The sequence below is a fragment of the Podarcis gaigeae genome (genome assembly GCF_964106915.1).
Source record: "Podarcis gaigeae genome assembly, chromosome: 16".
Taxonomy (NCBI): domain Eukaryota; kingdom Metazoa; phylum Chordata; class Lepidosauria; order Squamata; family Lacertidae; genus Podarcis; species Podarcis gaigeae.
In genome coordinates this window covers 40,446,641-40,461,672 of record NC_139693.1, presented here as the reverse complement: position 1 = coordinate 40,461,672, position 15,032 = coordinate 40,446,641, and the positions used below count along the sequence as shown (strand labels likewise).

Here is a 15,032-nt window from a genome sequence, read left to right as displayed (position 1 = left end):
GCCCAGTATGAACCCATTAACACGAGCCCCCTTGGCTCTTCACCATTGCAGCCTTCTTGGCAGTTCACCTGCCTCTTCCTCTGGCCCCCTCAGCCGTGGGGATGAGAGGTGGCAGGAGCAGAGGCCGCTGCCTGTCAGCCGATTAGGCCTCTTCCGGGCAGGCAAGCAGGTGGCAGAAAGGAAGCAGGAGGAAGAGCAGCAGCCAGGAGCAGCCCAAGCCATTTTGCTGCCTGAGGCAAAGGGAAAGGTGGTGCATTCCCCATTCTGTGCACAAAACCTGACTAGACTGGTAGTTGGCTCTTACTTCAGCATTCATGGTGGAACCGCAGAGCAGCAAGCTAGCTTAGGGGCCGCTGGGCAGACCACAGGGCACACATTTAAAGCCACCCCCCCAAGCAAATGCCTCACTCTGCCTTCTGGAAGGGCCAGTCCTGGCAGCAGCAGCTGCTCGCTGTGGTGGTGAGAAGGTCAGTGAAGGAGCCCTGCGGAGTCAGCTTGAATTGTCGGGGGAAAGACAGAAAGTGACTCTTCCTCTCTTCTTCGCCAAGTCATGGTCCTGGCCTGTGGCCTTCTGGGGCTGTCAGAACTGCTACGAAGGGCAGGGCCCACTGTGATTCATGCGTGGAGTCAGTGATGCAGAAATGTTGGAAGGCCAAGGCATTTAAATTCTTGTGCTTCAAGTGACTGAACAAATCTGAAGGCAACTTTGTTTTCTCCACCAGTTCCCTGTTTAGTGGCAGCTCCCTTAGTAAACTTAGGCTACGTCAAGTGCTTGTGCCTGGATTTTCAGACTGCCTTCTTCATCTTTAAAAGTTTCTTATCAAAACTAGTGGATGTCAAATGTTTAAGAAGAAAGTCTTAAAAGCCTCAGCTGCCAAGCCTTTCCTGAATGCCTCATTCAGGTATACATTACCACCACCACCACCATCCAAATGCTACAAAACCAATTTTAAGATGCAGGCAAATGTAAATAGCTTCCAGCCGCACAGCTGGGCAAGTGTGTTCTGAAGGCCCCTCAGCCAACTCCTTGGTGGGTTTTTTCCATAGCCATCTATCATGCTGTTTGCTTAGGAAGACACTTGTTGCAATGCAAGCAAAAAATAGAGGTGTTTAGTGTTTTTATATGCTGAATAATAATAGTTTACAACCCTTTGAACTGTACATTTGTGTTTTAGTTTGTTACAGACCAACCAACCCTCTGTTAATACGCTCCCAGTTACTCTGGGTCAAAAAGTTCATTCTCTGGAAATTTGGATGTTAACAGAAATTAGTGAGGACCAGCTGATAAGTCCAGCTTCACCCCTGCTTTGCATGACAGCTGTGTACCTGAGCTTTGCATGCACTTTCCGTTGCTTGTTAATAATGGTTCCAAGAAGTAACAAAAGTCTGAAATTAGGCTCACTCTATGCAACCTTCCCCCTCCTTTTCAGTTTTCTATCTCCCAATCCTATTAACATTTTTCTTTAAATTCAAATGGATGCAATGATATGCAGATTCTGGCATGAATCTACATAGGTAAAACTTTTCACTTTATTTCTACTGCTGTAAAATCCCAAATAATTTTGCCAAGTATTAAATCTCAATAAGCAAAGCTAGAACTGAAACTTCTGATAAGAACCTTTTCTACTTCTATAATAGTTTTAAAAAATCAACCTTTTCCCTCCACCCAACTTGGCCTTTTAAGCAATACTAATGGAGCAAGTCTTCACCTAACTCATGAAACCGTTTGACTCTCTCTTTTAGAGAATCTGACTTAAAAAAAGAAATTGATGAAGAGAGAACATCCTTGCAGAAATCCATCAGTATTACTAGTGCCTTGATCACAGAGAAAGATGAAGAACTGGAAAAGCTCAGAAATGAGGTACTATTTTTAGAAACACCGTCTGCTGACTTTTAGCTGGTTTGCAAAATATACCCTTCAGTTCGGGTGATGAGGTGGGCTGGTATGGGATAAGACATATAAAAATACAATATAAAAAAACCTTTCAAATACAGTGGTACCTTGGTTTACGAACTTAATCCATTCCGGAAGTCTGTTCTTAAACCAAAGTGTTCTTAAACCAAGGCATGCTTTCCCATAGAAATTAATGCAAAATGGATTAATCCGTTCTAGGCTTTTAAAAACAACCCCTAAATCAGCAATTTAACATTAATTTTACTATCTAACGAGACCATTTATCCATAAAATGAAAACAATAATCAATGTACTGTACTATAACATACATAAAACAATATTGTAGATGATAAAAATGAAAATTAAAAAAAAATCTTACCTGCACTGATGAGAGTCATTGTTTGGTTGGAGGGCTTTTATCCATTTCCACAGTCAATCAATCAATCAATCAATCAGTTGCTGAACTGGGTTCCACACAGTTCCCACCCACCCCCCACACTGCTGTGGGAAATGCTCCCTAGAGCGTGTGTCTCCCACAGCAGCTGGAGGGCAGGGAGTTGCCCTACCCAAGATGTGTGCAGAAACACCCAGTCAGGCAATTCTAAATTTTCTTGTGCAATTCTGAGGGATCAGAAGAGAAGAATATTCATAAAAGTCTAAGCTCCTGAAACACCTGAAGGAGCGTTATACCTGAAAGATGGTCTCCACCCCCATCGTTCAGCCCGGACACTGAGATCCAGCGCCAAGGGCCTTCTGGCAGTTCCCTCATTGCAAGAATGAGGTTACAGGGAACCAGGCAGAGGGCCTTCTCGGTAGGACGCCTGCCCTGTAGAACGCCCTCCCACCAGATGTCAAGGAAATAAGCAGCTATCCTATTTTAAAAAGACATCTGGAGACAGCCCTGTTTAGGGAAGTTTAAAAAAATGAATGCTGTATTGTTTTTTTAACACTCGATTGGGAGCCGCCCAGAGTGGCTGGGGAAACTCAGCCAGATGGGCGGGGTATAAATAATAAATTATTATTAACAATAAAAACAACAACAACACCCTAATGCTGAAAAAGAAATGAAAGCGATTGTAAATTCTCAGCACACACTTTTCAATACTTCTGGTGTATAATTTTTTTTTTACGTAGTTTCCTTGTGCAGTGTTCAAATTTTGCTCAAATCTGAGGGATCAGAAGTATGTATATATTCCTCAGTTCAGGTGCATTCCGTAAATATTTATGCGCACAGCCAGAAAAGAAAAAAAGGAGCGCAGAGGAATTTGTGGGCATGGAAAGGGAAGTAGCAGAAAGTGCTTATGGATCCTGAAAGGTTCCCCACCAAAGAATGTGGCCCTCAGGCTGAAAAGGATTCCCTCCCCTGAGCCGCCGCATCCTCTCTTTGTTTAACTTTTGCAGGTGACCGTGCTCCGTGGAGAGAATGCCACTGCGAGGAATTTGCATTCCGTAGTTCAGTCTCTGGAGTCTGATAAGTTGAAACTTGAACTAAAAGTAAAGAACCTGGAGCAGAAGCTCAGAGAGAGCCAGAAACAGCCACGTGGCTCCTCAGGTAAAAACCAGCTCTGGTCTGCTGGCTGTATCTTCACTGTGCAGCTCACTGAAAGTGAGTTGGCTGCAGGGCATATGGCATCTCGGATCCCATCAGATGACAGAGTTAAGTCCCTTCATGTGGTGGTAAAAACCTGCATCACTTAAGTGACTTGTTAGTTCAGTTAGGGGTGAGATGCCACATTACGTAGGGGGTTGGTGTTACCGCTTGATAACCTTTGGGATGTGAAAGGGCCATCACTGGATTCCAGCAGCAACAGAATCCTAAATAACTGTCTTATATTCTGTAGTACTCAAATATGTTTCTGTATCTTTGGAAACTAAGTAGGAGAAGCCCTTTGGGGTTGTAGCTTTTCAGGGGCCCTTTGAACCTAATATTGCACTCAACAGTGAGAATGTTACCACATGGTAGTAGTTTAACAGCTTGAGTGGATGTGTAATTTATAGACCTGAATTCCCGTCCCTCCCAGATGTCCACTCTGCAACCATGACCATCTCCTGTTCTAACTGGAGAGCGAACACAGATTACCATTCTCCCAAGGGTTGCCACAGTGAGCATGTAATCACGGAATAAACTGCTCAGAATGTGTGGTTGTCACATGTGGTGACAATCATCTTACTCTGTACATTGGCATAATGATACTGCTGGTCAGTTCCCTGCCTTAGAAAAGTGGGGCTACTTCAGTTGTTCATGCATGGATTTTCAAACAATAGGTTTGCAGGCATTTGGTTTCAGATTTATAACTTGCAGGCTTTGAAACTCTGGAACCTGAAATAATGGTCCCCATATTCATTTATCAAAGCACCCTCAGAAATAAGCAAGGCATTTCAATAGTCAAGAGACTTTGATTATCAGTTTAATGCTGATATTACCATACTGTTAAGTAGCATGAGACTCCATGCACCTAGTAAATTCATTTAACAGAGAGATGGGATAATATGGTTTCAGATAATTGGGGAGGAGTGTTTTTTCCTCATATTGCCATCCAATGCATCACTCCTGTTGCATGTCTGTGTTTAAGACCTTTCACCACCACACCACCCACCATGTAATATGCTCTGCAGTACTAACTTGTAGACCAACTTGGGTTTTGCATCAAGAGTATCACTTGCAGCCGGAACTGTTTTCTGGTTCAACCATGTTCCTTTTGCAAAATCACTCCAACTTTGCTGCATTTGCTCCTTTGTTAAAAGGAATATGGGATTTGTGTGTGGTTTAAATTGCTGCTTTTACTTTTCCTTGAACAAACAAGTTCACTTATAACAAAAATTGTATTTTATTTATTGTTAACTCACTCTAGTAAGCTAATCACTTTGAGATCTGATTATGATTTCAAAATACTTTGAAAAATAAGTCGCAGAATGCAGCATTTTATAGCTGAGGAATCAAATAAAAACATCTGGAGCACCAGGTTTAAAAAAGATCTAAAATAAAACCTTGTAAAGTCTTTACATGGTTCAATAAAGATGGCAGAGTATTCCCTGGTCACCCCAGACATCACTTCCGAAGGCAAGAGATTTGGAGCAGGGTTTTCAAACATTGCCCTAATATATGGGCAGGTTCTTGCAGAACCAAGTATCCTAGTCCCTTCGTGCCATTTTGAGCTTTAAAGGTAAGAATGAGGAGCTTGAAATGTGCTCAGAACCAGACTAGTAACCCACACTACAGTTTCAAAGCAGGCATGAAGATTTTGTGTAGCCTCCAGGGGCAGTCTTAGGTACAGCTCACTACATTACTCCAATCTGGAAGTTTTAATCAGAGTATAGATATGAGGCCAGATTTCCTTTTCTTTCTCTCCCTCTCTCATATCTCTCCATTTCTCTCCCCGCCCCCCTGGTTCTCTCCTAAATTCCAGTTGTATCAGCACATAAGTAATGATTATTTGCTGGAAATATTTTCATATGTTTTTTTCTTCTTCTTTTCTAAGATGACACAGCCAGTGATGCCCTCCAGGATGAAAATAACCAAGAAAGCCAGGTATTTCTTATACCCTCTTGGCCCCATGCAGAAATAGACTGTTGGCTGCAAAGCAGCATTTCACGGGTTGGTTACGCGTACGATTAACATGGGATGACTCCTACCTCATTTGTTTCTGATGGGGAGGGGGGAAAAATGATGTCTTAATTTGCGTAAAGAAAAGCAATCTGTGAAAGAGTGATCGGTAGGGCAGCATCCCAGAGATGGTGGTGCCTGTCTGGCTGAGTGAAGGATGAGCCACTGGTGGGGGGTGAATAAGGTATGACTGGATATAGGAGCTGCTCAGGCGTACTTAATTTCTGGTAGTGGAACCACGTCTCTTCCCTTCCGACCCTTCTCTGGGCCCAGTGACTTAATCTATGTCTCAGGATTAAGAGCTGGGCCTAACATCAGCAGTGAGATTTGTCATTTCTCAGATCAGAAAATATTTGAGTAGAATTATTATAGAATCATAGAATCATATAGTTGGAAGAGACCACAAGGGCCATCGAGTCCAACCCCCTGCCAAGCAGGAAACACCATCAGAGCACTCCTGACATATGGTTGTCAAGCCTCTGCTTAAAGACCTCCAAAGGAGGAGACTCCACCACACTCCTTGGCAGCAAATTCCACTGTCAAACAGCTCTTACTGTCAGGAAGTTCTTCCTAATGTTTAGGTGGAATCTTCTTTCTTGTAGTTTGGATCCATTGCTCCGTGTCCGCTTCTCTGGAGCAGCAGAAAACAACCTTTCTCCCTCCTCTATGTGACATCCTTTTATATATTTGAACATGGCTATCATATAACCCCTTAACCTCCTCTTCTCCAGGCTAAACATGCCCAGCTCCCTTAGCCGTTCCTCATAAGGCATCGTTTCCAGGCCTTTGACCATTTTGGTTGCCCTCCTCTGGACACGTTCCAGTTTGTCAGTGTCCTTCTATTGCATTATCAGACATTAGAAATAGCCTCCAAAACCAAATAATAATAATAATAATATTTATTTATTTATACCCCGCCCATCTGGCTGGGCGGCTTCCAACAAAATGTTAAAATACAGTAATGCATCAAACATTAAAAGCTTCCCTGAACACGGCTGCCTTCAGATGTCTTCTAAAAGTCTTGTTGTTCTTTTTGACACCTGATGGGAGGGCGTTCCACAGGGCGGGTGCCACTTCCGAGAGGGCCCTCTGCCTGGTTCCCTGTAACTTGGCTTCTCGCAGTGAGGGAATCACCAGAAGGCCCTCAGCGCTGGACCTCAGTGTCTGGGTAGAACATATCCATATCAGTTTCTAATCCTGCCCCATAATATGCAAAATCACTGCACCCTGATTCCTTTTATGATGGATCCTTTCCACCCATACTGGAATGGGGAGGGGCTGCAGCTCAGCAACAGACCACTTTTGTCGCATGGAGAAGGTCCGGGGTCCAGGTCCCTGCACCCATCATTGGCTTAGGCTCTGGAGAGCTGCCTCAAATCAGAGCAGACTGACTACCAAGCATCTGTCTTGGGTAAAAGGCAGTGAGTAAGCCTGGATAATATATTGACGTATTGCCCAGGACCAGTATGAGGGCCAGATTGCGATGGTGACTTCACTCAGTGGTATATGGCTGGTGAAACTGCCGCTACTCCTGAGCCCCTCCAGCACCCAGCACAGCAAAGGAGAAACAAGCTGTAACCGGGTGCTGGAGGCAGTGGGACTCAGGAGCCACGGCGGTTTCACCAGCCATATACCACTGAGTGAAACCGACATCATAGTTGGTCCCTCATACCAGCGCAGAGGGAGAATCAAGCTGCATCGGTGAGGCTCCAATGCAGCTTGTTCCTCCGTATGCGTCGTTAAACTGCTTGGCTGAGGAGAGCCAGCTGTCCTCTCCTCACTGGCTCTCCTCAGCCAAGAAGTTTTATGGAGCCCCAGACCCACCACCAGCTCGCACGATACACTGGTGGGGTAGGGGCACTCCTTAACTGCTCCCACTCCCCAGCTGCTAGTGCGCAAGCGGGAGAAGGACTGGGGCTCCCTCAGCTGGTGGGGGGCAAGCAAGCGGCCTCTTTCTCCAAAGAGAAGGAAGTTGCTTGCCTGCCCCCTTCCCATTGCCAGCAAAGGCAAAGGAGCCCTGCTGGCGGAGCCTGTCCGGGCTCCCTCCATCTTGGGGCGTGGTCTGGCTCACTCGGCTGTCAGGCGGGAGCCTCCCCACAAGCTGAGCAGCGGACTTAGGCCAGCTGCATTGGCCCCGACCTGCAAGGCTCTGGGGTGAAAGAGCCTCAGCTCCTGTGGTGAGAGCTGTGGCAGTTTACCCAGCACCTCAAGGGATGGGGCCAATGCAGCTTTTTTTCAGCATTGCGGTATATCGCCAAACCACAATGTTTGACTGGTGACGCACCGCAACGTTAAAAACCTAATATCACCCAGCCTAGTGATGAGTTTCATTAGGAACTGATAGCTACCAGCTCAGCAGATTTTACAGGCTTCTTTTTTTGGATACAGCAAGAGTGACTGTATCCCACTGTCTCTCTCACACACACCCCACAAAGGCCGACATGCACACACAGACTCAGGGCTCACACACACCCTCCAACATTTCTCTGATGAAAATACGGACATCCCATTCCATATAATCTTACTATTTCTACCCCATGCATCTTACTGGGTTGCCCCAGCCACTCTGGGCAGCTTCCCATATATATAAAAACATAATAAAACATTAAACATTAAAAAAACCTCCCTTATACAGGATTGCCTTCAGCTTGGGGGGTCACATATCTCCCTGCCCTCCAACATTTCTCCAATGAAAATAGGGACATCCGAAGGAAAAGTGGGACATTCCGGGATCAAATCAGAAACCGGAGCAGCTTCTCTAAGTCAGGGACATCCCTGGAAAATAGGAACACTTTGAGGGTCTGACACACCACGCAAGAAGAATGAAAACACACACAAATAAACCGATACACAGTGGTCTCCTGCTGACTCAGGGACAAAGAGCACACTCGTCCCCTTCGGTGTGGAAAGTTAATTGAACCTTTAGAGAAGCCCAGCTCTGCAGAGCAGAGAGAGAGCAACTGTGCTGGGAAGAGAGGCTCCTGCACTGGCCCTCCTGAAACCCCTGGAAAGCCCCTTATCCAGGCTGCAGCTTCATCACCCAAACTGGGGTAAAAGGCTGGAAGGGCAAGCTTAGATATTGTATCTGCCAGGGCTTCTTCAGTGTAATACACTTCACATAGGCTTAATTATAACTATAGTATAATTAACATACTAATGCTTGCTTGCTTTTTCTTCCCCCCACCTTCCCTTGCTTTCATCTGCCTCTGGGAACGTTTTTCTCCAATCAGCATATGGTTTGTTTCCACTTTCTCTCCTTTTTTAAATAGCTTTGTCAGTTTCAAGCTTTTTGCTGTGGGCAGTTCTCACTGTCTTATCCCTTGTGCGGCTGCCCCATAGTTCTCCTCTGCTTTGCCTTCTGTAAGAGGAATAGTCCTCTCTTTAGTGCAAAGAGACAGGGGGTGCTAGCTATTCAAGCTTAGGGCACAGGCCCATGGCACAAGGTTGCAGAAAAATGGCATATGCTAATTGATATGGATAGATGCATATTTAGGGCCACTTTCAGGGTGGGGGGTAAACCCCAGCTCTGGCTTCCAGAGCTTACCCTGAGCTATGGGGTGCCCACAGGATTTTCTAGACCCAGTGCAGGTGCACCCAGTGGTCCTGCAGAGCAGCGTAAAATGTATACAAAACAGCCCAGAGAGACAGGACCCATGCAGAAGATCTAGGGTTTTGTTCTCCTGGACCACCCCCTTGATGGTACCCAAGTAAAGGAGGAAACCTGCACTCTTCTAGGAACTTTTACATGAATAAATTGACACCTGTCCTAGAAGGATGCCCTGGGTGTTGTGAGCCAGCCTTTTGGATACTGAACCACCAGGGTTAACTGTTAAGGAAATCTGCCAGAGGACAGTACTTGGGGGTGTCATATATTCAAAGAGATATCATGGTGGGGGGAAGACCCATTGGAATAAACAAGGGGCAGTTTAAAAAAAAATATTAGGAATTCTCCGACACAAAAAGGTTGCAGCTTTGGGGGCTTTTAATTTAAGCAAATAGATTTTTGGCTCCAAAACAAAAATTAGTCATTTTTTTAAAAAAATATAAATTACCTTCTTAAAGCCAAGTTTTGACTGCTTTTAGTGCTCCCCTGCTGTGATGCCAAAAGCCTTGTTCTGCCCCACAAAGACTCCAGGTACACACACACACACATACACACAGACACTTTTCTGTTTTTTTCTGGGTGCTCCCACAGGTCCTCTGATACGAAACACTTTTCTTTTTGCCCCCAAAGCATCCCAGTAATTAAAAAAAGAAAAATCATTTACATTTTTCTTTTCTATTTTGCTGAGTGCTCCCATAGTTTCTTTGATGCCAAAAGTTTTTTTTGTGGCTCACCAGTCATACAAAAATTAAAATTGGCCACATCCACTTTTACACTTCAGCTCTCAGGATTGTTGGTCAATGCTGCTTATGGCCCAAAAAAGTTTAGCTCCCCCCGGTTTAAAGACAAGGTGACTAACAGAAGATGTGACAGAGGTCTGTAAGTTTATGTATGTTGTGGAAAGAGTGAATAAATAGTGTGGGGGGCAAGGAATCCTCCATGGTCCATAAGATTTGAATATGGGGTAACCCAATAAAATGAATTGGCAGTAGATTCGGAACAGACAAAAGAAATTACATCACACACTGCAGAATTTCTGGAAGTCACTAAAGCAAGACACAGTGGTTGTCAGTGACTTGGGTGACTAGAGAGATTTGTGAAGAGCAGGAGCAGCTCCTTGTCATGGTGGCTCCATGGAGCCTCTGTGTCCCCGGCTGATGCCTTCATCCCTGCTCAGAGGCATCTGGTTCTCTAAGCATATGGAGTGTGTACTGGAAGGTTTGATCAAGTCCCTCTCCAAAGACTCCCAAGTGAGCTTAGCTATCACAGGATAAGTTGACAGGTCTCCTTAGAAAAGACCCAGAAGCAGACAACCAAAATGTTCCAGGGGGCTGGAAAAATTCGTTTGGTTTAGAAACAAGGGAGGGAGCATAATAGGGGAGTATAAAATTATGCGTAGTGTTGAGAAAATGGAAACAGAATCTGTCATGATACTAGAAACAGGTCATCAGAGCAAAACATGTTTATCTAAGAGAATTGCTATCCTGTGCATTACGGTTTTCCAGCTCTGACAATTCACTCCTCTACATACCATGAGATTTATTAATATTTGTTTAATGCTTAAAAATGTTCTATGTTTAAAAATAAAAGTTACAAGCATTCTATGAATAAATTAAGTCAGCACAATTTCTTTCTGTGCCCAATTTCTGCCCTATTCATTGCTTACATCACATGCTGTATTTTTTAAAACCTTCAGCTTAAATATTCTGAGTTTATAATCCTGTCTCTTCTTTCTTCCACCATGTACCCTTCAGATTGACTTTCTAAATTCAGTGATCGTGGATCTTCAAAGGAAAAATGAAGAACTGAAATTGAAAGTGGAAATGATGTCTGAGGCAGCACTCAACGGCAATGAGGAAGAAGCTATTAATTATGACAGGTTGGTTACTTACAATATCAGCTGGAAATCTTGGTAGCATTTTAGAATTGAGGCTGTTGAACTGGCCTCATCAAATGCCAGCCAGAAATTCCTGAAGTATTACTGTGGTTTTCAAACTGTATACTTGCAAGTAACCCTATTGAAGAACCTCGGCACTGCAGAGGATCCTGGGCCATCTGCAGAGTGCACACTCCGTTCATGGGGCTCACATTTTAGACCTCCCCATGGCCACTAGGTCAATTGAGAGATGACCTCAGACACCCCCAGGGACTTCCTGCAACTGTGCATCACACAGTTATAGTGGGCAGGCCATCTTTGGGGAGTTATTTCACCAGTATTGACCTTCTAATTGACAAACACTTGGTAAGCTTCTGAGGAACCTCTGAGTGCCCAGAAAGGATTTTTAAATGCTATGGCTATGTCACTACTAATTCACATCATGCACCTTTATTTACTGTTCATCTTTACTAAGCTGAGTGTCATGATTAAGCCACTGTTTTCATGGTGCCAGTGTGGATAGAGCTTTGACTTCCTCCACCCCAGTGAATTTGATTCCCACATACAGATGGCAGGAAGTGAGTTAACAGCTACCCCATCTGAGACTCGCTGAAACTTTGACCCACAATTGTCAAGGATATAGACAAGTTAAGATTTTAACCCTGTGCATGACTCCCAGACTAGTCAAGGACACGGGACAATCCTCTTTTTAATTAGTCTAAAACCTTGGTGTGAATTTCAGACTGTTTGTATCCCTATTTCCCCCCCCCCTCCGCAAATACGTTGAGATATGAGAAATCTCTGCAGTTCACAACAAGCAGTAATGTATTTCTGTGTAGGTTTCCAAGCTAAAGTGTGGAAAGCTTCTGCAAAAGGCAGATGATCTTGCCTGCTGGCCCAAACCCTCCCAAATCAGTACAAAAACAGGAAGTGTTTTGATCTGAAGGCAGCCCTGTTGAGGGAAGTTTTTAATATTTAATGCGGTATTGTTTTTAACACTCAATTGGGAGCCGCCCAGAGTGGCTGGGGAAGCTCAGCCAGATGGGCGGGGTATAAATAAATTGTTGTTGTTGTTGTTGTTGTTGTTTTATTATTTCCTATAGATTTCCTGTCTCTTTAGAATCACTGTTCTCCGTAAAAACATAATGAAATTCTAGTCTTACTTATCAAATTTTGATCTTGGCAGTGAGGAAGAAAACCAAATCAAGAAGAAGCCTCGCCTTTTCTGTGACATTTGTGACTGTTTTGATCTCCATGACACTGAAGATTGTCCAACTCAAGCACAGGCGTTAGACGAACCTCCACATTCGACTTACCATGGCAGCCGAAAGGAAGAGCGCCCCTATTGTGAAATCTGCGAAGTGTTTGGGCACTGGGCTACAAATTGCAATGACGACGAGACCTTCTGATGCAGGAGAGGACCAGGGAAAAGAAACTTTGCTCTGTGCATTAGTCGGACCATGTCCACCCCCAGCCATTGAGGGGCTGATGGCGCCGGAAAGAAAAGGACAGCCACCCTTGCCCTCACCAACCTCTTCACAACCAACAGACATAGAGATATTTTGGTCTTCCATAGCAAAATAACTTTATACCGCCCTAAGTTAAGTGAAAATAGAAATAAATAATTTACTAGGCAGATTGCTGCCATTTTCTTTTCCAACTTCTGGGTTTGCATTATCTTTAAAGAGGAACTTCCCATATGTCATGTTGTTTAGCTGTAAGGGGGAAACAGCAACACTCTAGTTATGTTTTAGCTTATTTAAAGACCTTAAAATTATGCTGTTAATTTTCATATTTGCACTATGCTCTTAAAGCTGCAGTTGTATGTTTTTAGATTTTGTAAAGTTTTCAACACTGGAATGAGTTAAGAGATGAGCTCTTCTTTATTATTTTCAACAGCTCAGTTATCTCTTGTTCAAAAAATATGTGAGCTCTGGTGCACTACCTAGAGATCAGTAGTGCCTTTATTTCAGCAAGATTTCTTAATGGTGTGAAATTTTGTTTAGAAAAATATCATGAAGCAGGTAAGCCAACAAGCTACTGTGCAGAAACTTTTTATAACAAAGCCTCTAAGCTGCGCACATGGACGGACCTCCCTTTCCACGTTCTTTCAGCTTCTGTAGAGTTGTACATAATAAGTACATATATAAATATATTTAAGAAAAAGGTTTATATTTTGAAAAATTCTTGTTGTCTTTAGTGCTTCTTTTCATCTGAACTCCTCAGAGGACCTTTGTGCACAGCACAGTCACTTAATTTAATAACTTTAGATAGCCTCAATCTTGGGAGATTTTTTCTGAGTTTATTTTGTGTGTGTGTGCAAAAAAAAGAAAAAAAATCAGCAAATTTGTATCCTGTAAAAGGTTTTTATTAAAGCCCATTCACAAATCAAGACTTTTTAAATGAACAAATAATTTATTTATTTCCCCCTTGGTCTGAATTTAGTTCCAGATGAATGTATAACAGAAAATTCAATATTTAAGAATTGTGGATTTTCTAAGAAGCAAAAAAAAAAACCTTATATGAAATGAAGAAAATGTAAAACCAACAGGCTTGTGCTGTTATGGGTGAAATCGTGCCATGCATTGAAGTGGATGTAAAATTTCTGATGGAGTTAATGCTGTGGGTCACTGAACCCAAGTCAAGGTGACACCACTTAAGCTGGTTTAGGTCTCTCTTCTTTTGAATGTCTCAAAAACAAATGTAAAAAAGAGAAGCTATATGTTCCCTGCTCTCTGTACATTAGAGGAATTTAACTCTTGTATAACTTTGTGTGTGTGTGTGTGTGTGTGTGTATATATATATATATATATATATGCGCACACCTCTGATGTATTTTTCCTCCAGATTACAGACAGTATTTGGCATATGAGTACAATTTAATGTAATTGTTGGAAATTTGGAGTAATGAATGTATAAAAGGGTTAGGGAAAAAAGCAGGGAAATCAGTATTAAACTAAACGGAGTGTACTGTAGCTTTAATAAAACGGTTATTCTCTTGTCACCTGTGTTGTTTTTCTTTTTCTTTGAGATTACAAAACCCAGAATGCCAAACTGCTTACAAGCCATTTAGGCATATAAGTGGGTAAGTAAACAAATAAAAATTCTGCAGTGCACAGGTTGAACTGGGACCATGCCCAAGAAAGTGTTAAGTCGGCTCTGTGACAGGTTCTGCTCTTTTTGTTTGTCGTCATCACTTAATGCTAAACAAGTTTTTTATCATCTTATTAGGGTGCAATGGTTTTTCATCAGGTTTGCTAAGAGGAAATTTGGGTGTGAGAAGCAAGTGTTCTTACTTGTGTCTCAGGCAGGTGTAGGTAGCCAGGTGCCTTCTTTTTTTATAATTATATTTTATTAATTTTCCATCAAAAAGCATACAATCACACCACATTACAACTTCTATTATTTTTTCCATTTTTTGACTTCTTTCAGCCTCTCTGCCAATCATCTGAATTATAACTTCTTTAATTACACATTTCCAAATTTTACTATTGCCTTTATGCCTACCCCCCATTTCTGTTTTCCCTTTTTACAATATTTCTTATGTTGTTACAGAGCTTCTTTAAATGCCACTAATGTTATTTCATTATCACTTATACAATACTCAACTAACTTTCCCCAGTCCTCGATGAACTTTTGATCTCATAGATATCTGATCTTCCCAGTCAGTTTATCAAGTTCTGCATAGTCCATCAGCTTCATTCTCCACTCCTCCAACATTGGTATTTGTTCTTGTTTCCATTTCTGGGCCAGTTCTTGCCACTGTTACTGCATATTGGAAAAGTTTATGATCCTTTCTATTTATTTTATTTCTGACAATTCCTAAGAGAAAGGCCTCTGGTTTCTTAACAAATGTATATTTCAACATTTTTTTGATTTAATTATATATCAACTCCCAGAAGCTTTTCACTTTCTTACATTCCCACCACATATGATAAAATGTACCATCTTTTTCTTTACATTTCTAACACTTCTTACATGTTTTATACATTTTTGCAAGTTTTACTGGTGTAATATACCATCTATATATCATTTTCATAACATTTTCCTTTAA

General features: G+C 42.6%; 1 protein-coding gene across 41 annotated transcripts in view; it reads left to right on the top strand.

Annotated features, from left to right (window-relative positions):
- Positions 1-13,982, top strand: part of CLIP1 (CAP-Gly domain containing linker protein 1) — a 103,854-nt gene extending 89,872 nt beyond the window's left edge. For all 41 annotated transcript variants that reach the window (XM_083716763.1, XM_083716760.1, XM_083716784.1 and 38 more), the window contains 5 exons: positions 1,744-1,861; positions 3,296-3,446; positions 5,374-5,423; positions 10,857-10,981; positions 12,165-13,982. In XM_083716763.1, coding sequence (XP_083572889.1) covers positions 1,744-1,861; positions 3,296-3,446; positions 5,374-5,423; positions 10,857-10,981; positions 12,165-12,387 — 667 coding nt within the window. In that variant the 3' untranslated portion in view covers positions 12,388-13,982. The remainder of the gene's footprint in view (positions 1-1,743; positions 1,862-3,295; positions 3,447-5,373; positions 5,424-10,856; positions 10,982-12,164) is intronic.
- The last annotated feature ends 1,050 nt before the right edge of the window (positions 13,983-15,032 follow it).